This window comes from Rhopalosiphum padi, chromosome 4 (assembly GCF_020882245.1).
Source record: "Rhopalosiphum padi isolate XX-2018 chromosome 4, ASM2088224v1, whole genome shotgun sequence".
NCBI lineage: Eukaryota > Metazoa > Arthropoda > Insecta > Hemiptera > Aphididae > Rhopalosiphum > Rhopalosiphum padi.
Genome location: NC_083600.1, coordinates 41,722,966 through 41,749,938, shown reverse-complemented (window position 1 = coordinate 41,749,938; position 26,973 = coordinate 41,722,966). Strand labels below are relative to the sequence as shown.

Here is a 26,973-nt window from a genome sequence, read left to right as displayed (position 1 = left end):
ATAAAAAGTGTAATTGGCCAATAATGAAAATAATAACACCTGGTGTCGAACTGTCGACTAGTCGAATCATAATTTTTGCCACTCGGTAAATGACAAATGTACAGAGTACACATATACTTAAGCGGTGACCCACGTACAGTTTAGTTTAGTTATTTAAAACTGTCTATTTCAGCGGAACAACAACAATGTTTTTTGTTTTTGAACTCGCTGGGCGTAAGGCGGGAAAATATAATTGAACAACAGATGACGCGACGGTCGTATCGGGCCCGCGAACGCGGTCATCGGTGTTCACCGATGACTGTCCGCCATTTTCCGGCGGCTGTTTGTGTTTGTCTCGCGCACACACAACAGTTTCGGCCGCCGTCTAGCCAACATAACCTGATTGTGCAGCCGCCGCTGCCGCCGACCGCCGACGCCGCCGCCGCCGACAACACCACCACACTGCTATCCGTTACGACCGCGACGACTGACCACCGTTGTTGTTCCGCAAGTGCGTACGGCGTACGACGATCTGTTCGTGTTCGTCCGCCACCCGTCGAAATATCTATTGTTTTTTTTCCACGCACGCCGCTCTGTATCGTGTGTACCGGTAAAAGACGCCGCCGCACGTAACGTGCGTTATAATACACAATAATTTAATAAAATTTAATACACGTTCAATAAGGTAAATATCGTTGTTGTTTGTTGTTTTTATTATCGTGTGTTATTATCATCGTTCGCCGTCCGGATTCCGCGATCCGATGCTTGGACGAGTTTGTGCGCGCCATTTCACGACGACGGTACGATATTGCGGTCGCGCGCCAACGTGAATCCGGTGCATTATTTTAGTGCACGACGACGACGACGACGCGTTCTCGTCGCTTGGCGTGCGTGTGTGTTTGATCTAGTGTGTGTGTGTGTGTGAGTGTTTGCGCGCGTGGTTATCATCGTCGACGTCGGCCTGCCAACAACGCGGACGCTGCTCGCACAGCTAATATTGTCGCCGACGACGACGCCGCCGCCGCCGCCGTTACAACAGCATCATCGACGAGTGCCCCGCCGACGTGATCGACGAACAAGGTAAGCCGTGTTCTCTCAATGTCATGTATCGTTATTGTTACGTTTTGGCGTTTGTTATGATCGTGTCTCGTTGTTACAAACGCCCGCGTGTAATATACACATTACGCGTTTCTAGATTTTTACGTCATAAGAGATTAACGATAGTGTGAAGTGCTGTTTGTGTTAAGCCGGTCCGGGTATTTTGGGCCACCGCCTTTAGATGTGGTCAGACTAGAACGAACAAATTGTATAAATCGTTACGGCCTACCGTGTCACCGCCGCCGTAAATCGGCGCGATCGTTTACCACGATATTTTATTTGCTCGTTGTTTTGTGCACAATGTATCTATATATATTTCTAATGTAACAAATGCAATTGTACGGTTTTTGTGGAGAAGGGGGGTGGCGACGGGCCGATAAGGTGTTTGCGCGATCGTCGATGTTTGTGCGGGTGGGGGGGGCGGCGACAGGTATGTTCGATCCAAAATATTTCATGATTTTTACGATCCGATCATACGGCGGCGGTGTGTAGAGTACCGTATTTATTTTGTATTGTGTGCAACACAAATCAGTCGACCTTCCGTTTACCATGATACTGTATTTATTATTTATGCGGTTTGTGATAAGTCGAGACTCGTCTATCCAGCATTTAATCACTTGACCTTCTACAACACTGTTATAGTAATAGACGTGTTCCACATGTGCTTCCGAAAAACCGTCACCGGTACATAGTGTTGTAACGTTACACTGCTGCTTATTGGCCTGTGTTGTGTTCGGCGAACAAGTTTTCCCTGCACCATAAATATTGTCTGTACGCAAATAATTATGAATGTGCTGGTCAACGTGGTTGACGTTGATCTGTACGACGAATGCAGCAGATTTCTTCGGTATATTATTCCGTTTAAATATGGGGGTGACACTTCTACTATCCCTCCCACCACTTATTATAACTACCGTTCGCTGAAAATCATGTGTATTTTCCCTCGAAAAAACAAAACTGGCGCGAAATTCCAGTGACTTGGTATTCCTATATTATCGTTCGCGCGTCATTATTAGTAAATATTAATTATTATTAGTCTTATCGTAATAATAATAATAATCCGTTCTCAATTGAAAACCGCTGATTGCGCTGTTCAAACATCACTAGTTCGGTTTAGCAATAATAATTAATTGTTGTTGTACGTATTTTTTTTACGAAGGTCTGCACATTTTTTTTATACACATATGATAAAGTGCAGATTGTTATTTGTTACATAAAAGTACACGCGGCTGATGAATAAAAAAAAGCTTAGTCGTCCCGACAGCGTTTTGCGATTATCCTTAATGCTGACTGCGAAGAGTGGAGTAGGGAAATTTGCTTACGTCGGCGTTTTCTTCAAACCGATTACATTGCTTTGAAATATTTAACGTTTTTAGTAATATACACATTATTACTATTGTTTATTATATTGAACTATAAGGAATATATTTTTTCTTAGCACGACTATCGCAATAATATGAGTATAGCAACTAATATCGTTTCGGACGTGATGCCATCCACCATGTTCCATGATGTCATTGCTTGTACACGCGTTTATCGAAATCGGATAAAACTGTCGTCTCTCAGGCGTATAATATTATTATCACGAATAAATATTTGTTTTTGTAGAAATGAATACGCGTAATATTATATAGCCTATTTTATAATCATTACGATACGAAATCATCCCCCTTGTATGTATTATGGACATCCCAATGATATTATTAGCTACCGCGTGACATAATTAATATTTTTATTATTATGTGCGATGGTTGCATAGATTTTGATAATGTTATTAAAAGTGGTCGTTGTCAAGGCAAACCGTGTATATGATGTAGTAGTAGTAATAAGTAACGACCACAATTGGTGGCGGCGGCGGCGGTGGTAATTGAGGCACCATAAATGGAAGGGCGATGGCGATGACAATGCGAAAAGAGCGCGCGCGTTTTAACTGGTCTGCACGGCTGGCTGGCACGACGACGCGACTCGGTTTCGTGATCGTCGGACCAATGTTGTGTGGAGTGGTCGGCGGGGGGGCTTTGCTGGACGTAACCGTCATCCGTTCGGCGGCGGCCCACGTCTTTCCACATCGTACCCAGAAAACACGCACGTACCGCGCCACCCCGCTAGTTACTTCGCCATCGGTCTCGCTATCTCCGCCGCCCCAGTCTAGTGTAGTAGAAGTGTATAATAGTGTATGGTATTCACTTTCGTGATCGCGCGGCGTTACCGACAGACCTGGGCGCGCGTGTTTGTCGTGTGTGTGTGTGTGTACGTTTGCCTGTGCGGCGGCGGCGTCGTTCACACCGGGACGCACCACATGCAGCCGCCTGTCGTCGTCGTTCCTTCCTCGTGGAACGCCGCCCGCTGCCGAATGGAATTCTCGCTTACGAACCACGCACATTTAATCAAATCACGACGGTACACGATTGCATTATTGTGTATATATACACATATTATAATAATGTATACACGCGTATTATTGTAATGTGCAACGTACAGGCGCAACACCTCAGACCGACGAGTAGGTGTACTGATATACGTATAATAATAATATTCTGTCCATCAACGGATTTTTTACCGTACGGCTCTCACTCAAAATCTACGTGTTCTCTTCGTCTCCGGTTCATTAACTGTGTTTACCATTGTTGGCGGATTAAAAGCGTACAATACGATTGCGGTATCACGCAGTAGTCATCACTGTAGGTAATTGTCGTTTCGCATTTTGACCGAGAGTTTTATTTTTTTTCAAACGGCGGTTATTCGAATTGTAATTGGTCACACACACACTCTCCTGATGGTCATTTTGATATTTATTTATCATCTACCTATCGATATAAAATATTTTATAGATGTTTTTGTTGCCTGCTGGGATATAATTATTAACCATGTGTTGTATACGCGTGCTCTAAATGCTCCAATATATTTTGTTTGGCGGGTGGTGATGAATATTTTTCACGCGGACAATACAATTTTTGATTGATATTTTTGTATATATATATATTTATACTATTTATAGGTAGTGTCGTTCCGATGTGAATCGAATAATGTTCCGCGTTTTACCCCAAATCATATATGCAGCAGATCCATTCCCCTTTATTCATGGAACATCTGTCAATAATAATATAACGGCATACTTCAAAAATTACCCATATTGTGAACAAAATGACTATTTGCATCACAAAACAATATTTCCGCACATCGGGATATTTAATATCGTTTTCTATAATTGACCTTGAAAAGTTTTGTGGTTTGGGGAAAGGTAAAGATATTATATACCTACTAATCTCGAACGGCAGTTAAAAAAAAAAATATGTATAATCGTCCAGCATTTAGAAATGATTATAATGATTACTTCAGCAATATTTTGTTGAGCGGTATAGGTACCGCGAAATAATAATTATATTTGGAAATAAACGGATGCTCCTCGTGTGTTCCCGTTTCGAGGAATATTGGCTTTTGTGATTTCGGTTTTCATGCTGACAAAGCGAAAATCAACGACATCAATTCGATTTCTACTTTGCCGTCATCATTGCATCGTCGTGATCGTGTGGGCATGCAGTTTAAAACAATTTCATTGCTCCGAGCGGTGCGGCGACGTCGTCTGTAAAAAAAAAAAAAAAAACGAACCTGTTTTAGAGTATTACAGCGCGAGCTCACACATAAATATATATTAATATAATATCATATATTATAATGTATACTTGCACGCACTCAACTACTTACGTGTACTGCACACATAGGTAGGTACACGCATAATATTATATTATGCACACACGCACGCACGTGTACCGTCGCGCGCGCACCGTCGGTCGGCGGCGGCGGCCATAACGAGGCCGGCCGGTCGCATTGCGCGACTATCACATGGCACTATCACAGTACCGCAGTCGTTTCGGTGTGTGTTGCTGGAACAATCAGTGGTGGTGGGCGACGACGACAAATCGGTAATCTCATCGAAACGACAGTTTTGGCGGCGTGTGGCCGTGTACCGCGCGCGTTCGTTTCGCGATTGGTCGTAGTGGCGGCGTCGGTAGCCGACAGTCGTTCTACATTCTACAATGCTCCGGGTGATCATGAAACGCGCGCACGCGGGGAGCAGCTGCTGCCAATAGTGGTTGATACCTACGCTTTAAACAGTTAATCGTGTTTACCAGCTGCCGTCGTCGTTGATTATAAATGCAATATAATATAATATTTTTTGACGCATTGCATAGTATTAACGATCGTTCGCTTTTCTCGATCTAGTCGGCTTAACAGTGTCGCACTACTTGAGGGGGGAATGTTGAAATTTTCTCGTTTAATTTCCAGTATTGGGGGGTATCGTAAAAAAAAGTATTAGAAAATAATTCATAAAAATGAATGTTATATAATTAAATTAATTTATATTCTTTTTAATCAAAAGTGACCAAAAAACAAATACATTTAAAACAATTTGATTACTTTTGAATAATCTCTATTCGGAACCATACAATTTGTTGTGAATTCATTGATCACCATACTGGATTCTGCAATATAATGCGTATATTTATAATGTAATGTTATCTTGAGTTGTCGGGTACTCGTCAATGTTTTCGTTTCCCGTCACAAAAATGAACAGTGCCATCGCTTCGTCGTGTCTCATACTATTGTTTGCATACTTGATACGTATGCCCCGATCACTGACGATGTAATTCAAACTTTACCGCGGTTCACTTATGTAAACAACTACATTTCATCACGTGACACTTCATCGGCCATACACGTATTTTAAATTTAGTAATAACGATCAATAGAAATACACTCCCTCCTGCCATGTTATGATTTTTACTTTTATTTACATAACCTATCTTTAGCATGTGTGCACGTAACGTATTTGTCTATTCTTTTCACCCGCCTGCTCGTTTTTTTTATGGGTATGGTTATTTGTTCAAATTTTAGGGTGGATGGCTATAATATTTAATAGATAAAGCTTTTTTTTAATTCTCTGTGATTTTAAGAATAGTTTATCAGAGTATTCGAGGAGATGAGATTACTTAATGTATTTAATCAATCTTTTTATTTAACATTGAAAACTAAAATTTGTCATCTTAAATATTAAACTGGCTTAAAAAAATGACTACCACACAATTTTTAATTATAATTAACAAGTCAAAATGTATTGATAAATTATTTTACTTTGCCACGTTTTGAACTTGGAAAATTTGAAATCAAGTCATAGGTTTATATTAATTTAGGTTAATATTTATTTGAATGAAAGTTATTGAAGACAACCTGTTGATAATAAATTAATTTTAAAAATATAGAATTACTTATTTTCTTTTTTTTTGTCTGAAATTCACTTATTTGTCTATAACATTGATTTTAAATTGTTGTGATTTAGGTAATCAGGGTAACCTATATATTTAGTAGGTAGTTAATATTGTGTTAAATAAATGATTGTTTGATTGGCATACCTATAACTGTCATTGTTTTAAAAATAATTTGTTCTATTATCTTTATTTCATTACACTTAATTTATATAAAATGTTAGGAATTTAATCTTCTGAGATATGTTAGGTTCTATAATACAAAACAGTTTTGTACCAACAATTTTGTTTTAGGAATTCTATACCTATTCTTGAACTTAATTTTGAACTATTTAATGTAAGGAATTTAATACATATCTTTAAATTTATCTTTTGTAAATACATATGCAATTCAGAAGTATGTTATATAATGCCATAATAATATTATAAGTTGGTAGATATAGCACTTGTGTATTGTATTGATAGAATCTTATAATTTTTTTTTATCTACACATTTGCAACTCTTAATACTACCTAACTGTTTATTACATTAAATCCAATAGGTGTGTAGTAATATTATTTATTACCACATGTAAAAAATCAATTTGTTGGCTGAAACTATTATCGTCTTAGAATTAATACATTCTAATGGTTTATTTAATTATTATCAGTGTAATTGTTTGTACTTTTTGTGATTGTAATAAAATTTAAGATGATAATAAGAATAACGCACTAAAAATTAAATGGATAGTTTGAAGTCATTAATTATTTTTATTATAAATGGGATATTATTTTATACAAAAATATACAAAAATATAGAGAAAAAAACATTTATTATATTAAACGCACAATTAATTAAAATTGTCATATATTTAATAGACAGAAGACAAACTATAAATAATTTTTAGTGCGTTTAATATTACTTTTAAATGTTTTTTTTTTTAAATTTTTGTATATTTTTTTTAGGAGTTGGTTGCAAAATGTTGACACTTTCCGTAAGAAATAGAAGCAAATCTAAAAGAATCCAGTCACCAAAAATTGATGAATTATTAGAATCAGTTGGATTAATGAGACATGTAGTCCCTAGAGATGGCAATAGTTTATTCAGATGTATTTCACAATGCGTGTTTCTAACCCAAAGTTGCCATATGATTGTACGACAACAACTTCTTCAATTTTCTACACTGCAAACCAAAGAATTTGTTCAGATGACCCAGTTATCAGTTGACAAATATGCAAACAAAATTACTGATACAAAAATAGATGGTGAATTGTTGGATATGCGTATGGCTTCTAAAATATATAAAATTAATATAGCATTTTATGTTGATTCTCATCCTTTTATACCTCTAAATATTGAAACTCCAAATGCAATAAAAACTTTAAATATTTGTCTCAATTATGAAGGGACTTACGATTTAGTTCTTGTCAAAGAGTCTGTTGTAAATATTTCATTTTGTCAAGCAATTATATATGAAATGTTGTACAACAATGTTTTTAAACTATCTGGTGTAGATTTTGCTGTAAAAGAAATGTTGTATGATAGAAATTTACCAGCTTCAAGGTCAAGTGACCGGATTAGTTTGGAAAAGAGAGCTACTTGTACAGATATGAAAGAGCTGCTTGAATATGGTATTACTCCATTCCCATTTAAAGTGGCTAAAGCTTTGACACCTAAATTATACAGAAATACAGAGTATGATATTTGGTTGAATAATAAAAAAGAAAAATTCTATGGTAGATGGAATAATTGGGAGTTTAAGGAAGGCAGCAAATGTATGGTTTCTATTGGCACTCAAGGGTATCATTGTTATATTCAACGTATTCATGGTAAAAATGAACCAGTTGAAGTATATGTGAAAGATTTGGCTCAAAAAATGTATGTAGAATATGATCAGTTAAAATTAATACCAGTTGAACAAAATATGGGAGAATTGATAGAGAATCCTATACAAATAAATCAAGTATCTTCGACTATAGTTGACTGTAACGAATTTATTTTTCGAGGCCCCGAACAATGTGAAGCTCCTGTTCAGTATTCAGGCTTTATTCATGGACCAACAATTCATGGGATTTTTCCTGGTCAAATATTTCATCCATCTTATGTTCAACAGCATCCAGCTCTGCCTATGTCTCCTCTAAATTTGATAAATAATGAAAATGTAATGCATCCATGGTATATGTCTACACCTCCGCCAATTTTATCAAACAATTTTCATCCATTTAATGAACAAATTATACTATTAGAACCACACTCCAATTTAAATAAAAATTGTATTTCGCCAAATTTTGTGGAAACTTTGCCAAAGTCAAACGGTGAACCACATGCTCAACCAATACTTTCGCCATTTTACTGTGATCATCAACCATGTATACCGTATAGTTGTGTGCAGTGCAACAATGGGGAAGAAAGTGTGGCCATGGATTCTAATCATGCGTATCAACCTTGGCTAGTGCCAGAGTTCGATGAGCCTGCAGATGAATTGCATCAATAAATGATTTTAAGGCTGATATAACGTAACAAGGACTGATATTTATTAATGTATATGTGATAAAAACTAACTTCTTATTTAACTTAGAAGATATATTATTATAAAAGGACAATTTTTTTTTAGTTTTATATTGTTATTTTTTTATTCCTACAAGTTTGTTATTAAATTGTAATTTTTAAAAAGACTTATTTTGTATACCTAAGTATGGTTCCATTATTAAGAAAGTGTTTATTTTTTGTTTTGTTTTTAATTGAATATGTTTTAAAAGATACTTAATTTATTTCAAGTTAATTAAAAGGTTTGAATTATCTAAGTAAAAATTTTTTAATTTATTTGTTATTATAATGTATGATAGAATTACTATATCAATGATTGAAGATGTGAAATACCATACAGTCAATTTTCAATAAAAAATGTTTTACTGTATTTTCATTTATTTATTACTTTGTTGAGAACACGTCATCTAAAATATTCTAAAATTACTATTATGTAAAATTCAGACTATAAATTAATATTATAACTATTATAATCATATTAGGTGGATAGGTAATTTATACAAATTAAAGATTATAAATTAAATGATACTTTTGTTTCTAACTTATAACCACATGAAAGAATCTTTTAAAGTTTTATAATGTTTAAAATATTAATAATAAACAGTGCTACAAATATCCATAGTTTTGAACTAATTACATAAATAATAGTAAATATGTTTGAATTAAATTTTTACCCGTTAATAAATAATAATTCAATTATTAATTTATTGCAACAGAATGGTCAAACATGTTTGTTTTTAAAACTACTTGTTCATCTTAAATGTTACACTTTTTTTTTATAAAATAAATTTTCAGATTGTCCTCATACTTGAATTATATATTTTATAATTATTAGTCTTTTTAAATTGATTTATTGGTATTCTTTAAAAAAAATATATAATACACATACATCACGAGGTCAGCGTGCTTCAAATTGAATAATGAAGTAGGTATATTCAATATTGTGTATAATAGACAAACGTCTATTATAGAAGTATATATTAATATTATACATAGTAATAATAACATTGATAATTGTATAATATAAACATTAAAACGGGTTTTTCCCATATATAGAAATTACAATTTAACTAATTAATTTTTTTTATTGTAACGTTTGGTAAAAATAATTTATGAATATTTCGGGATGTTTAAGACGGTTTGCAAAATTTGACTTTCACATTCGAGAACCTGCCCCTTTATCTCCCACAATCGAATGTTGTTTGGTGAAAGCATACGCGTTTTTCACGCGAAAAAAAACAGGCCTTGTTTTATTTCAACTGTCCGTACGGTGACCACAATGGTAAAATAATTCCAGAATATGACTGCACAGTGCACACACATGACGATAGAAATCGGAATTAAACACGGCGATCGGGTGGTTCGATAATAAGGAGTGGAAAAGGTCTCGGCGCGCCTCTTGACCCTAAACCAGAGAAGATGAGAAAGAAATATATAAACCGGTTGTGCGTGCTCGTATGAATATTGAACGCGTTGGACACGGCCCCGTTGTCGGCGTTACTCCCAAGTCCTTGTTGGCGGCTTTATTTAACGATAGTGCACCGATTGCTAATTAAAAAAAAATATATTTATAAAATTGTTATAAAAGTAAATTGTTACATCGTTGAAATTTCGTTGCGACAAAATGTATAACGTTTGTAAAATCGACGTATATTTTGATGGTTATAATATTATACTAATATAAAATAACTTATTTTGTCCAATGGCGTGAACGTTGACTCGTTCGAAACGTGTCCATTCAGCATGGATTCCCTCACCTGTGTATTCGCCAGTAGTAGTACATAATGTACATAATGTATAAGACTACTCTCGGAAGTAAAATGTCGTTCGCTACAGTGGCAATACTGTTATATCGACAAACAACTCTTGTCTGTACTCCTCTCACTCCTTACCCATCACCGTACATTCGATATCCGTGCGTAATGTTATTGTCTTATTGTAACGGTTCTGTCGTGGTGATTCGGTTGTTGATAAAAGGGGAAGGAGGGGTAGAAGAGTAGAAGTTTATTGGCTTGAGAGAGAGAGAAAAAATATCACTCTATTCTCAATTCCTATCGCCGAACAAAGAAAATACTAGTTACCAGTACATTATTATAACAATATTATAAAGTTGATCCGGCGCGAGTAGTAGTATAGTGGTCGGAGCAGCAGGTGTCGATAATACGCGACGCGTGCGTCTGGTTTATGGTTATTGTTAGGTATAGCTATTAAAAATAATGTACAGTAAATCTTACCTGTGTTTTCTACGTATCGGTTAAGTTAGCATATCGGAGCATTCCAAAATTATGTTTTGTATACAATGCAAGTTGATTAGTGAATAATAAATAATTATGCTTACACAAACTTGGATATTATGGGGGGTACTCTTATAAATTTATAATCTAATATAAATTTACCATAAACTGCTGTGATAATATAATTATTGTATTTTTAGTTTGGCGTATGTCTATAATCCGTATATATTTACAATCTGTATACTGTACACGTTACGTACAATGCTTGAACAAACACTGTTCAAGTATAAAGTTGCACTTTTTGAATTTTAAATACAATATTCGGAAACCTTGTTAATGTATATTAACACAGTGTGTACGTATAGTAATTTATTTATCATTATCTATATTATAATGTGTTACTTGACAAAATGTGTTCAGTTGTTGTTACATCTCCGGTTACTTAATAATAATTGTCATTAACCATTAATAATGGTGCTTGATCGTTGGCGTACTTGTAATATATTCAAACGTGTGTGCGAGCATGCGTAAATTACTGTTTCACTTAATAAATAATGTTTCGTGTCGTGATATTGTCGTTTAGGTTTTGTATCGCTGTGTTAGTAAATCTTTTATAGGATTTACGTTTTATTTCCTTTTTAGACGTTTCTGTATTAAACAACTTGAAATTACTCCTCAAATTATGTGACTGGTGTGTTAGTGTTAGTCAATCTTGATTTTGTTTTAATAGTTTTTATTAAAAGTATAATACATTATGTATAAATATATCTCACTACGGGGATGCAACGCTTATAGTAAACATGTGATAAGTTTAAGTACAGTAAAACTCATCGTTATCATTTGCGATAGTTCAATAAAAAAACAATTCATCGAATTCTCAGGGTTTGGTTTTAGTTTTATTTATTTGTCACTTCCTATATGCTGCAGTTAGATGTATGCATGCCTTTTTAGTTAGCTATTAATTTTTCTGAACAAATCATTTTTAATTGTGCAATTTTAAATTAAACGGACCTGTAATTAACTATATTTTTATTTAACTATATCAATGTCTTTTCTTATGCATATTGTAACATTGCTTGTGATTTACTTGTTATATTTACGTGTCTAATCTATTTTAGTGCTAAACTGTAGATACGCGATGCATGTTAATGTGAATAAGATTAAATTAGTATTTTATTTCATAGGTATTCAGAAATGTGTTATCATAATTTATTATTTTTGCTGTGTTTTGACAACATCGTATGAAAATGTTTCGGATTTTTAGTAAACGCGTGTACAAAGTACCTGCTGGCTATTATATATTTATGCATTCCTTTAGAACACCCTTTGCTAATTCAATCATTATGTTATGTATGACTAAGCCTAATATTCTTTTGGTTTGTACTGTATATAGTATATAAAATATACATTAAAGATATTTAATATTTGTTGTACCTTGTATATTAGTAAGAGTTTCTTAAACGATTTTTGGGTTTAGATTGTATGTTTTGCGAATTTGCATAAGAAAAGTTGTTTAAAATATTCCGTACGTAAATTAAACTTCACCGCCAGAAACAAATCATTAGCAAACAAGAGGAAACTCAACCTTGATTAGCAATATGTAATAAAAAAATTAATTAAAATCTGGTAGTTCGATTGCCGTTAAAATAAATGCTCGAAATGCAAAATTATTTAAAATAAAATATGCGTACTTGTATATGTGTATAGTTAAATTTTTACGTGATAAATCATTTTATTATTATTTGCAATTTTGGAGTATAAACAGCTAATAATTATAATATAATATTCAACAACTTAAAACCATTAATATAGTTGTATATTATATAGATATGTGATTATTTTTTTAAATTTAATTGATGATTATGAAGTATCTCTACAATCTTTACATAGTCTGTAAATAAGAGTTGTAAATATACTCGTTGAATCTCATATTTCCATCGCTTATCAATTCCTACTCGTGTGTAGTTAATATATATTATACGTCTGTGAATTGTCACGCATGTTACTACCAACCGTTCAAGCGAATCGTTGTTCGATTTAATTAAATCTTTATTTTTCTAAAGTAGGAGGAGAGTAGATTTTGTCGACGAAGCTTTTGATTTTGGGCGGGAATTGTCGTGGTTGCGTGGGGGTTCGTCCGTCCTTGGCGTTGGTGGTAGGTTACCGCAAAGGTGGTAGTTGAGTATTATACAACACAACAAACAACCAAAACAAAACTCATATTGATTTGCTCGGTCAGTTGTGCCTAGAATAGGGTAGACAGGGTTACTGTGGTGGCAGAAAGGGTGATATGGAGGGCGAGAATACGTGCAATTTTTGACTGTGGACGGCAACGACAATGACTACAATCTACCACTCTCCCTATCCAGCGACCTCGCGATAATAAACATCCCTTTGAAACCAATATGTGGCCGTTGCGTTTGCCCTTCGATCCGACACAAGTTTCCCTGTAGTAGTTGCCAGCCGTTAAATGCTCGCCGCCACAAACTTTACCCGAAAACTACCAATTTCCGTTGTCCTCGTCAATTTAACACTATAATAATCACAATAATAGTACTTGAGTGTGCAATAGTAAGCGTAAAAATCGTATTGCTATAACAGAGGTATCTTTAATCTCCAGACTATAATTATTTTGTTGTTAAACAATATTAAAAAATATTTTATTTTTTTCAAATTTATTATACATACTATGTATACATTTAAATACAGGTTGTGTAATTAAAGGTAGGATAGCTAATTTTATTAAGTACTTTTTAATTGATTTTGTTGCTAATGAGCTCTAAAAGTGTTCGCCTTAATTATTTGTCATTAATTCTTTAATTGTTTTCGTTACAATTGTAGGCTTTATAATCGTTTAAAATATGAAAATAAAAATTTCGTTAATTTAATAGACATATTTCGAATGTTTTCTAATTCAAAACCGTTCAGTTTAAATTGCTTAACAAATGCAAAACTTTATTTTTGTATCTAAACATTGTTCATAAATATAATTATAGTTATGGCAAGAATCCATGCCTTCGTGTTGCCAAAAATTGCGACTATATAATAATAATTTAATTGCTTGCTATAATAACCTGCTGTACATTATCAGTAACGTCTAGAAATGACTTAATAGTAATTCTATAATGTAACAACTTGTTACGATTTTTAAGAATTAAGTTGAATTTTATGAAGATGGTATTCAATTGATAGTTTTTTTTATTTTATTCTAAAAATAAATTAAAAAAATTGGAAGTATTTGTTTAGTTTTTAAATTATTAAACGTTTTATTCTTATTTTATTCACATTAGTATAACTACCGGTAAGATGAGGTTTGTTAATTTTAGTTTAATAAGTGCAACTTCATTAAACTGATACTAGGTTCCAGTTGTGCTACTAAATTATTCATGTATTAATGTTCTGTATTGTGTTACGTATATAGAGTACCTATAGATAAAACATATTAGTACATTATATTTGTATAACATTTTTAACGGAATAATTTCATATGTCTTCAATTATATTATAATAGTAAATGATTAAAATATATAACTTATTACATTTTATATTTATAAATCAATTTTAAGTATTAATGAATTGGCAGAACATAAAAATGGGCAATAAATATATTTTGGTGTGGTTGGAACTAATAGTTTTATAATTTGTTAGTATTTTCGTGTTGAATTTAATGGTCAAATTGAGGTCAATTGATCACAATTGAATGGTGAAAATATTGTATTTATCTCGTTCCTATTATCTTAATTTTTATTAAATTTAAAATTTGATTATTGATATTAGGTATACCTAATGCTTACCTATAAGATATGAATACACATGAATTTATTTATTATCTTAAAATTTAACTATTTAAACTTGTTTATAGTAAATAATTTTATTATTTTTATTATAACATAACGTATACATGAAATAGTGAATAATTTATGATGAATGAAGTCTCGTTCGTATGATAATTTTAATTATCTGATTTTAACTCAATATATTTTTCTGAACTTAAAATTATTTTATGTATACACTATTGCACTATTATATTATTATTCAAAATTAACATTTAAATATTTTATTACCTACACGTGTTTTGGGTTTTTTCAAAATTACGATGACAATAAGAAAATTAAAAATATATTTTATAATACATATTGTGATTTATATGACATGCATTTTATTTATAGTGGATTTATCGTAAGATGTTATTATAACTAATGTAGGTAAAATACAATTCTTTTATACTTAATTTATTTAATAATAAAACAATCTGTGGTCTTAATGATTACATAATGTATAGTCAAAATATAAAGATTTGATTACATATTAATTACCGTGGATCAAATAATGATGAATTATAGTCTCGTTCGTATGATAATTAACGGATGATTACAGCATATTATTATATATTCTGATGTTGATCTACTTGTTTTGCAAAATATTTGTTTACTTATTGACTTTTTGAAACCAATTAAATTTAAAAAAAAAAAAAAAATTTTAATAAATGTCTAAAGCATCTGGCCTATTAAACGGTTTAGTATAAGGACAGTGAAAGTATCAATAAATAAGTCATCACAAAAGGAGAGCTGCCACTATCCGCCTGAAAACTACGAACGTTCCATGAAATGCATTCATAATATATTGTAATTTATAATAAATGGAGCGAAAAAAAAAACAAAAATTGTCATTATATTATAAAAGTAATTATTTCTAATCTAAGACGTTAACCTACGTATTTATTATCACAAACAAAAAATCTATAACAAAAAAATCAGTTTTGCGGTTCGGCGCGTGTGCAAAAAAAAAAGGAATATAATAACACCGATTATTATTAATTTATTAAATCCCGTTTCGGCGTTTTTTAACGAATTGTGTAACAACTGTCGTCTTGTCTTCCGATATACATTACGGACCGGAATAATTGCTAGTGGTGGTTAAATGTGGGAAATTACGTTGAATCATTAAGTAGTTGCCGCCCCGTCTAAGGAAAATGCGCGTTACGCCATCCACCGAAGGCCGGCTTGTCGTCGTCATTATTATTATTATTATTATTATTGTCGTCGTCTGGTCGTCATCGCACGCGACGCGGTAAAGTCCGACGTCGTGTGTTTCATTACGACGCGTTGGTGTTTGTGGTGTGGAGCGGAACATCGTCTTTCACCCTACCCTCCGTACCCTCGCCCGTTCCATTCGGTCGCCCACTTGTTCGCCCCCGTCGTTGCTTCTGTATGACGATGGTGGTAGTGGCGGTAGCGGTAGTGGGTAACAACAGAGCAATAGCGGCACATCAGCAGCTATATTCGGGAAAAATCAATGGCACTATTACCGGCGACTAGCCGTGTTCCTCTTCTCGCACACCCTGCTTTGTCGACGTCGTCGGTGGTGACGACGACGACGCCGCCGCCGCCGCCGCCGCTGCTTGTTTGGCAGACAAGGGCTGCGTTCTCACCCGGCTAAACGTCGCGGCGCTGTCCGTGATTGCCCTCCCCACCAATGTATTAACTTTTCTCGCGCATGTTCGAGTTATTTGTTTTTTTTATTGCGGACGAACAACCGAAGACTGTAAAAAAAAAAATGACGATTGTTGTAATATTCTTTCGCCACGGCTTTGGAATAATCCGCAAATTCCTAGCGCGTTAAGACACAGCTTTCGTCATGTATGACTTCGTCCCATCAGTTTCTTAAAATTTCGTCGTATGAAAATGACTATAAATAATAATTATTATCATGAAATATTATATATATTTAATTGCGATCGCCGATCAGTAAGTTATTACCTGTCGTTCGTGTTTGTTTTGTTAACTGCGTGCGGCAGACTCGACGTAAGTACCCACGCCGTCTAGTGTATTGCATGTTCGCGATTATTAACTTACGTCATATTTAAACCGGCGCACAAGTGGTTCAATTTTGGTTATGATACAACATTGTTGTTTTTTTTCAGTCTTATCGTTTTAAAGAAAAAAGTTTTGATAGCTGCATAAAGTAAATCATAATATAGAAAATTACATCGATTATTGGCGGGCTTTGGTCTTTAAATAAACGATTCTCAAAATGTTACTCCTTAAGTGCACCTTACATTATATTATATCAATCAAGGACAACGAATACAAAGAGACAATTAAAGAAAAAAAAGAAAAAAAAAGAAAAACGAGAGTTAAGCGTTGCCAAATAACAAATTCGTTTAGCCTACCATGGGCACAATTGAATAAACCCTACTGATAACCACAATTGTATCCGGTCGATGCTTTCCCAGTTCAATTCCTATCGATATGAGTTTTGAGGCAGCAGTCTTGACTTAAAAACGCTGAATATTAAAAGCTTTCTGTAAAAAACATGTGCCTTCTGGGATACCTAAATAGTTATCTTATACCAAATTCCAAGTAAAACCTGTTAACAATAAGGACAAAACAAATAATTTATACTTATAATATTAATTATTTGTCCAACTTGGGAATTAATAATGTCATATCCGTTAGGAGCTAATTTGTTATTTATTATGTCTGCCTAATTAAGAAAATGAACTGTTTTGCTTGTCATTGCAACCGTAAAACGTTAAGAGTTAAATAATGTCTTAAATACTTTCTTATTGTAAATTTATTTATTGCTTTGTTCTATATTTGCAGTGTACTTGACAGTGTTTTTAAATTGAGAAATTAATGAAAACAAAATAATAGATAAATGATACGTATGCATTTATTGAAGTGGCCGTAGTTTACCGTAATATGTCACGAAATTTACAAGACTGTATATTTTAATTATTGATCATTATAATATATATTACGTTAAATGTATAGTAACGAACAATTAAAATAGTGTATAGTATACTAGCAAAGTGTATATACAAGATAATTTGTAAATGTACAATTTAAAAAAAAAATCAAATATCAATAGATTAATCATAATATACAATTCAGTGTTAAGATGAACATTTCGTTAGTTTAAATTCGTGTGTTCATGGATGATTTCATCTTAGAAACGTTTGAATAGTAGAGCAGTATAATTACGACTTAATTTAAAACCGTTAATTGGAGATAAAGAGCGAACGAGTAAGAATCGTGGTACTTCATCCGCTCACAAGTTATAAGTTCGGTTTATTGCGATAATTTCTATTCCCCCCTCATCGATTTTCTGCTGTTCGGGGTTTTCCACCGTCCAAACCTTAAGTCGGTTTAATTGTATTTAATATCAAAGTCTGCCACGACGAACACCGGCCTGCGTGTGTTGTGCATGGTCGGCAGTCAAAAACGGTGGTGGACGAGGGGTTATGAGTTAACTTTTCAGATAGAAGTTTTGCCAGTAATAAGAGGCTCATAAAATATAGAAAGGCGTAAAACTTTCCGAGGGCCGCCACCGCCGAACTTCGGAAGTTTTATTTAAGACCGGACTCACTCACTTTATTTAAACTTATTTTCATTCCCGACCCTCCACCCACTCATCTTTCACTCCCTTTGCACATTTTGTTGTAAAATTCGTCGTCTTGTTTGACGGTCTCTGCCTTTTGTTTCATATTTGGTTTCCCCCTTCCTTTTCTTATATATTTTTTTTCAGCTCTAAAAGTAAACTTTTAACTACTGTGACAAGGGGTGTGGTGGTGGTGGTGAAGTTAACCTGCCGTTAACTTCGCAACGTCGACGGTAGTTGTGCCAAAGTTCATTCCGATCAACTTTTACCCATGCACGCGCGCGCATCCGAAACTTTTCGGGATCCACTGAGCTTTGTCCAAACAACTTGCCCCGATGCTTGTTTTGTATAACTTTGTTGGTGAAACTAATTTATATTATTTGTAATATCCCCGCTCTGAATCCGCGCCATTCTTAAGCTTTTTAAGTAGTTTAAAAAAAGTTTTCCTTCTACTACATGCAGCACTACTTGGTGGGTTGGAGGAGCGGGAAGTATGGGTCTCGACCGAAAGGAATTATTTTTATGACGCTTTTCCATGGTGTGTTTTTCTTTTTTCTTTGTATATAACAGTTTCTTCCGCAAATACATTATTTGCAGACAGTGTTCTCGGTTCACTTCACTTTCTCTCTCTCCTTCTCGAACGTTTTACTTGGAAAATTAATGGTCGAAATAATAATCATAATTAAATTCATACAAAGTGTTGCAGAACGTACGATATTTGAAAAGGTTAGGTTACTTTCTTAAGCTTACAAAAAATCTTGTATATATTCAAGTATAATAGTAAAATTTATTAATAATTTCACTTATTTATTATTAAGTGTTGTTTAATAAGACAATCTCGATCAAAAAGTAGAAATTTTCTTTTTAGATTATTCAAGGTCATTTACGCCAATTACCGCTTCCCATATACCTCGTCATTCATATTTATCTTACGATAATCTTTCATTATCTCTGATACCTAAGAATTAAGAGCATATTTGTTATCCTAAAATAAGACAATTGCCGTGGAAAAATAAATATTTGAAAAACCATATTTTTGAGGTTGATCGAACTTATTTAATTGTTTTTATGTGCGTTAAGTTAAGGAATTATAGTTACAAAAGAAAAGGTTGAAGATCCTTGCCATAAACTATGGGTACATATTGGGATATTAAAGTACGTTAAACGTACAGTATCGTGTTCTATATATTTAATAGGTATATATAAATAAATGTTGGTAACGCACGATTTAACACTACCTTACTATACGTTGATAATAACATAATGTTTACACGTTTTTCATAATTCGTATTATCTTGTATTCGAATTTCTTAAGCAAAACTAAACGTTATCGAAATTGTTAATCGATATATTAAATTTTTAAACCGATTGCATTTGCTGTGGTGCAACGGACCTGATAATAGTACATATACGTATGGATTGCCGTTTTATCATCGACGACGATAATGCTTATGATGTGCGTAAAATATAACTATCGTCGTCGGTTTCCGGTGCATCTCGTATCTGTATAGTTTTTTTTGGGAAGTATAATTGGTTTCAAAACGTTAATTCTTTAGGAGTGTTTAATTCCACATTCGTTATCTTTCGAAAATATGGCAAACACCTTATTGTATACTCATTACAATTTTAGAGTGCGTTTCGCGGTTGTTATATTGGTTTCCCATACATCACACATGGTCGCATGTGGTTGTATTTTTTTAATGATGTTATTTGGGACATAATACTGTTTTGAAATAACACTTCCCTCCCACGCACGGTTTTAGACAATTTCTTACTCACGCCAAGAGTTTCTGTATTAAACTTACGTGGTGTGACCACGAACGCGTAGGAAATAAACGAGTAATAGCAAAGATTACCTTATTATTTATCGAATAGTTTCATAAGATATACATAAATATTTTTAATTTGATACGTTTTTAATTGTTTTCAATTACTTGATATCCGAAAAAAAAGTGACATTCATTCTTAATTTTTATTCCATGTAAATAAAATGTAGAAAGTTTATTAGTAATAAGTTATTGAAAGTTTACCTCATTTATACTATACGTATTTACATAATGTATTTCTGTTAGGGGTTTTTTATTTATTTTTATTTAAAATAAATCCTTAATCATCCCTAGTGATTTACTGTATGCCAACTTTCGAATACATGCATACTCACACTGTCTATAGTATGAGTGAGAGAAAGATAATATGTAAGAAGTGTTTTCAGTCTTTCAGAAAATTTTAGGACGATAATGTTGTTGGTTAAGGAAAAGTTTGTTGATGGATAAGCAAACTTTTTGCACGGTCTAGTTATCGTCGTGTTAATATGTATGCTCTATATTTTTAAATTACAACGTGCGTGAGGTACATAGAACTACATATTAATGTTCTTATTATCAAATCGTTATAGATGATTGTCTGTTTATGTACATTTTTATTAAAGTAATTTAAAAGTTTTAACTATTATTTATCAATTATAAATTTGATTTGCATTTGGAATGTTTTTCATATTACATTAATATTGTAAAAATGAGTTAATAAACTTAGAAAATGGCTGTGTAGTTTTCGATGATATTTCCATAGATTGATTTTGTATATAAACTAAATAAACTTACGCAAAGAGTTCCTGTAATAAAATTGTTGTTCAACCGTTTGCCGTATTTCTCGCCCCCCCCTCGACCCGGCTCCGTGTTATATGAAATAAAAGAAAACTTTTATTTTTTCCCAGTTAAGTTTGGTTTGGATCTCACAATTTTTAAAAACAAACTTTTAAGTATATTATAGCTTTTTAGATGGTCCAGATATCGACAAACAAAGTTTTTTAATTTTTTTCTCGCTTCCCGCTTCTGGACTTAGACTTAAAAAAAGTTTCTAAATTAAAAGAAACCTTCCTTGTGATCTTTTATAAATTAAAGAAAGACAACTATAACTTCATTTTAATTTTTTTTAAATTTTTTTTTTTTTATTGTTAAAATATTAAAAGTTTTTTCTATATTGTTACAGGTTCCCTATCCTTATCATTGGTATGATTTGGACGTCTTAGGCATACTTGTGAAACCCAAACAGTCAAAACGCAAGGATTAAACAAACGTGTTGGTAGTCCAGTAATGGACAAACGGAAAATGATTACAAAAAGAACACGAATCGATACAACTATACGAGGTGCTGGATCTGGCGCTGGAGCAATTACCAATGGACCTATACAAACTAGGCCGTTGGTCGCCTTGTTGGACGGCAGAGATTGTTCAATAGAAATGCCCATACTCAAAGATGTGGCTACTGTTGCCTTTTGTGATGCCCAATCCACTTCTGAAATCCATGAAAAGGTTATACTTTTAAAATTAAATTCCTTTTAATTAACTATATTTTTATTTCTATTAAATTTTTTTTTTTTTAATACTAATATCATGTTTTTTACTTTAGGTATTAAACGAAGCTGTTGGTGCCTTAATGTGGCATACCATTGTTCTTACAAAAGAAGATTTAGAAAAATTTAAAACGCTCAGAATTATTGTACGAATAGGAAGTGGAGTTGATAATATTGATGTCAAAGTATGTTACATTTAATCTTTTTACTATCTAATATAGTCAAACTTTAAATACATTTATTTTATATTAATTTATTGTTTAGGCTGCTGGTGAATTAGGTATAGCAGTTTGTAATGTACCTGGTTATGGAGTAGAAGAAGTGGCAGACACAACATTATGCTTGATTTTGAACCTTTACCGTAGAACCTATTGGTTAGCTCAAATGGTGCGGGAAGGAAAAAAATTTACTGGGCCTGAACAAGTACGAGAAGCCGCTCAAGGATGTGCACGTATTCGAGGAGATACTTTAGGAATTGTTGGCTTGGGTAATTTAAATGATTTTCATTTCATTTAGATTAATTTAATTCATTTTTTTCTTTTATCAAAGGTCGTATTGGCTCAGCAGTTGCATTAAGAGCAAAAGCTTTTGGCTTTAATGTTATATTCTATGATCCTTACTTACCAGATGGAATTGAAAAGTCCTTAGGATTGACTCGAGTTTATACACTTCAAGTAAAATATTTTTTTTTTTATAATTATAGAAAATGAATTATTAATTTTACTTTTTACATAATTTATAGGATTTATTGTTCCAATCTGATTGTGTGTCGTTGCATTGTACTCTGAATGAACATAATCATCATCTTATAAACGAGTTTACCATTAAACAAATGAGGCCAGGTAGATAATTGTTTACTTTGATATTCTAAAAATGATAACTTCTGGTTATTAATATAAATTGAATATATATTTTAGGGGCTTTCCTTGTAAACACAGCTCGAGGTGGCTTAGTTGACGATGATGCACTTGCGACCGCATTGAAACAAGGACGTATTAGAGCAGCTGCCTTAGATGTTCATGAAAATGAACCTTTCAATGTACTTCAAGGTACATATTACTAGTATATAATTTTTATTCTTAATAATTTTAATTTATTAAAACATTTTCAGGACCATTAAAAGATTCTCCAAATTTACTATGCACTCCACATGCTGCATTTTATTCAGACGCTAGTTGTACAGAACTAAGAGAAATGGCTGCTAGTGAAATCCGTAGAGCAATTGTAGGTCGAATACCCGAATGTCTTCGTAATTGCGTCAATAAAGAATATTTTCCTGCTCCAACTACCTATCCACATCAAGCAGGAGTTGCAAGCGTTGCATCAGCAGCTGCTGTAGCTGCAGCAGCTGCCGCAGTAGCTAATCCCGATGCTATGAACGGAGGGTTTGTGTAACACAGAACAAAATAATGAAATACATTTTAATCATCAATTTTATGATTTAGATATTATGCGGGTGCTGGCACAGGATCTTTACCAGTACAGCAAGCACATTCTACTACTGCACATGATAATGTGCCTGGCTCAGGGTCAGCACCACCACCTCCTTCACAACAAGCGCCACCAAGCTCCCAGTCAGCTCCACCCACTTCAGTTCTGCCACATTCATTAGTGAGTACACTACCGTCTGTCAGTAGTGGGGCTGATTCAGTGCCTTGAGCATCATCTGCCCCGTCACCTCTCATTCCTCTGTAATCAATGAGTATGTTTAACTCCCATTCATCATCCGGCCTTTATATAAAAATTTCACTGATCTTTTTTATTTTACCTACTTAGATTAAATTTTAATATCTACATGTAATTGTATTAAAACACGTACCTAAATGATTTATTGTACAAGTTCAAATTAGTTTTAAACATATTATTCACTAAATTGTATTTATCTTGAAAAACCGTACAAGATTCAACTTCACTGTTACATAAATATTTGGGATTTTTAATTTACACTTTATCTTAATTGATATACAATATTCTGTAAAAATATTGTAAATGATTTAACAGTTGACTCAATGACTGAGTCATGTATTGCTTTAATGCGTAAAATTCATTATTCCTTGAAACAATATTTTCAAATTAAAAAAAAAATACCGGAGACAATTTTTCTTTCATTATTCCTAATTCAATGACCCTATTATTGCTTAAACCACTATAGAATAATTAATAACTTTGATGTTGCTATTTGTATTTATTTTGCTTTATTAATATTGTGAGTGTGTTGCTACGCATGTTAATTATTAAAGGGTGCCACAGTAAAGTATCAAAGTAAACAATTTTTGTTAATTAGTATAAAATTCTATTTATAAAATTGCATAATGCTTTACAAATTGGTTAATGTTTATTTTAAACAAAATTGTTTTATGATATATTTATATAAACTACTTAACTAACAATGTTTATTATTTTAACTAATTATTATATGAATGTAGGTGTATGTATGGACATATGTTTAGATTTATGTCGAATGTTAATTAAATATTAAACTTATTCTAATACGAATTAATTTTTTTTAATTAATAATTATAATCAACCAACTTAATATATATATAATATATATGGTAATTACATATCATTTTTTTTTTAAGCAAATACTCAAATAAATTGCAATTAAAAAGTTAGCTTAAATTATATCTAAATTGAATAGTAAATTAAATATCAATAAAATTGTTTTCATTTACTGAAGAGAATAAAATTAAAACAATGTTTGATTTCTTTTTCATATTCAAGTTTTTTTACTTCAATATTTTATTTATTTATAGCTTATAGATGTCTGTAGACAATTTGTTATTGATTTATACTATTTGATTTTAATTATAATTAATTGTTAAAATGAATGTTATTGTTAGTGACACACAAATTCAGATAAGTTTTTATTTCCTCATATGATTCAGTTCAAAATTTTTTGATAACTTGCTGTATTAAAATATAGTTTTGGCACCCTTTAATAATAACAATATATTAATAGTGCATTAATAACAACTACACGTTTTAATTGTTTTATTAATTTACAATAATTTATGAATGTTATACAATATAATTATATATGCTGTATTAAGACTTAAAAATATGATTTATAATAAAAATTGTGTCCATAGCTTAATTTATTAGTCTGCATTTTATGGAAGGACGCAGGTTGCCTACACCATAAAGCAATGTATTGCACAATAATATTTTCATTCACTTAAATAATTTCTCAAGGCGTCCTGGGGGATAGATTTATTTGTTTGATTTAAATATCGACGTGTTTTAAAATGTTGCTGCGCCCTTGGCAACAAAATTTCGATGATGACCGCTTTACTTTATTGTTGACACGCTTTCGGGAATTTTGTGTTTTTAATTTTTTTTACTGATTCTTTTTTATTTTTATTTTATTTTTATTTTTTGTAGTTTGTTAACACCCAGCTTCCATACACTTCTGGACAAAACGACCGTGACAGTACAAATAATGTGAGCCAGAGTAGTCCGTCCCTGACTTATAGGTCTGCTGTTTGAAAGGCACTTGTATTCCCCTATATTCTTTAATGCTTTACAGAATTAAAATAAAAACAAAAGTTTGATTTTAGAACTATAGTTTTGTTCTAATAGATTTTTCTTATGTTGTTTACATAAAAACAACATTGTGAACTAACTTAAACCATTTACGATAGGTACATTTTAGCAAAAAATAACAGGGCGCCTTGAGTTTTAAAATACTCATAAGACAATGATAATCAGTTTATAATAAAATCAGAATTTTACTTTTCCATTAGGTTTATCTACAATTTCTTTTTTTCTTTTTCTAATATGTAATACTGGTTTAAAAAGTGCAATTGTATATCTCATTCACAAAAAATTATTCAAAAAAAAGTTGTATTATTAATATGTTTTAATTTTCTATTTATTTTGTAAAAATGATTGTAAATATTTATAACAATATTTTATTTTAAATGTTTTCAATGATTAAAACGTTATTTCACCATGCAATAGAATATTGTTAAATGAATGGGAGATAAAATAGTGGCATTTGGGCTTCTACAGGATATAAAACAACATATACATATGTTTTTATTTTTTTTATTTAAAAAAAATTTTTTTTAATAATTATTGTAAATAGCAACATCACATTAATTTTTAGTAGTGTTTATTACGTATAGAATTTTTAACTGTTAAGTGTGTTTAATTGTTTATTATTATTAAACCGGAGATATTGTCACCTTACGTCCATGTAATAATGGAGCGTACTTTGGGCAGGGTTAGGGGAAATAAACAAATATTTTTCAACTTTTCAAGTGAGATTTTTGTCATGTTAAATCCATGTTTATAAAAGACTCACTGGTTTAATATGTCATTGTATGCATATTACATTGAGATTTAATAATCAACACATTAAACACATGAAAAATATATATAATATTTTATATAGATCACAACTTTTATTATTTTTATTTTGTACTATTTTTTTTAATGAATCACAAATCAGAATTATGTAATATACATAAAAGTACATAGAAAAATTAAAATATTGTACGATTCAGAAATCAAGTTGGATATTGTATATAATTTTGATGGAATAAATATTTCTTAAACCCTTTTAAATCATATAGGTTTCATTTAAGCAAAAAATTATAGTAAGATTATTATTAATATTATTATTATTATTATTATTATTTTTAGACTTACTTTGTGTTGTAATTAGACCTAATTTAAGTCCCAGTTGTAAAAAATAAAGCATAAATGTATGAAAACATGACTAAATTATATCTTTTATATAAGATAAAACAATAAATATCTTGTGCTTTTTGACAAGTGTAATGTCATGAAAATGACATATTTTGTAACAATATAATTTTTGTTCTAGTTTTAAGTGAAACAAAAGGTGATGTAATTCTTAATATGATTAAAAAAACAATTATGAATAATTTAATTATTACTATACATTTATGTATTTCTGTTAAGTAAAAATCGGTCAAGCAACATTTCAGCTGGGCCAAATTTTTTTAAAACTCAAATTTGTAAATATAATATTTAAAAAAAGCAAAACAAATTTATTGAATACAATTTTAACTATTCTTTTTAGGAATTGTAAAGATAAAAAATAAATGTAACATTTAATATTTTATTTGAGAAATTACAATATATTAGTGTTGCATGGAACAATAA

At 32.0% G+C, this 26,973-nt stretch overlaps 1 protein-coding gene and 1 long non-coding RNA gene across 4 annotated transcripts; one reads left to right on the top strand and one right to left on the bottom strand.

Moving 5' to 3' along the window:
* The first annotated feature begins 214 nt into the window (after nt 1-214).
* LOC132929443 (C-terminal-binding protein) lies at nt 215-26,973 on the top strand. 3 transcript variants are annotated; one of them, XM_060994792.1, is made up of 10 exons: nt 343-1,059; nt 21,474-21,796; nt 21,894-22,022; nt 22,102-22,324; nt 22,387-22,511; nt 22,580-22,679; nt 22,755-22,886; nt 22,949-23,222; nt 23,283-23,448; nt 25,222-26,973. In XM_060994792.1, exons 2-10 carry the CDS (start codon nt 21,578-21,580, stop codon nt 25,324-25,326), a joined length of 1,473 nt encoding a protein of 490 aa, XP_060850775.1. In that variant the 5' UTR covers nt 343-1,059; nt 21,474-21,577; the 3' UTR covers nt 25,327-26,973. The 3 variants fall into 3 exon arrangements, with proteins under 3 accessions (XP_060850774.1, XP_060850775.1, XP_060850776.1); XM_060994793.1 differs by lacking the exon at nt 343-1,059 and adding an exon at nt 15,632-15,784; XM_060994791.1 differs by lacking the exons at nt 21,474-21,796; nt 21,894-22,022; nt 22,102-22,324; ... (4 more) ...; nt 23,283-23,448; nt 25,222-26,973 and adding an exon at nt 7,287-9,238 and having other exon boundaries at nt 215-1,059.
* LOC132929445 (uncharacterized) lies at nt 4,356-5,141 on the bottom strand. The gene is made up of 2 exons (XR_009662098.1): nt 4,783-5,141; nt 4,356-4,660 (listed from the first exon to the last, which is right to left on the bottom strand). It is a non-coding gene; the product is annotated as an uncharacterized LOC132929445 (long non-coding RNA).

What these genes read in the sequence shown, in the direction of transcription:
- LOC132929443 (XM_060994791.1), top strand. Translation starts at nt 7,301, where the DNA reads ATGTTGACACTTTCCGTAAGAAATAGAAGCAAATCTAAAAGAATCCAG.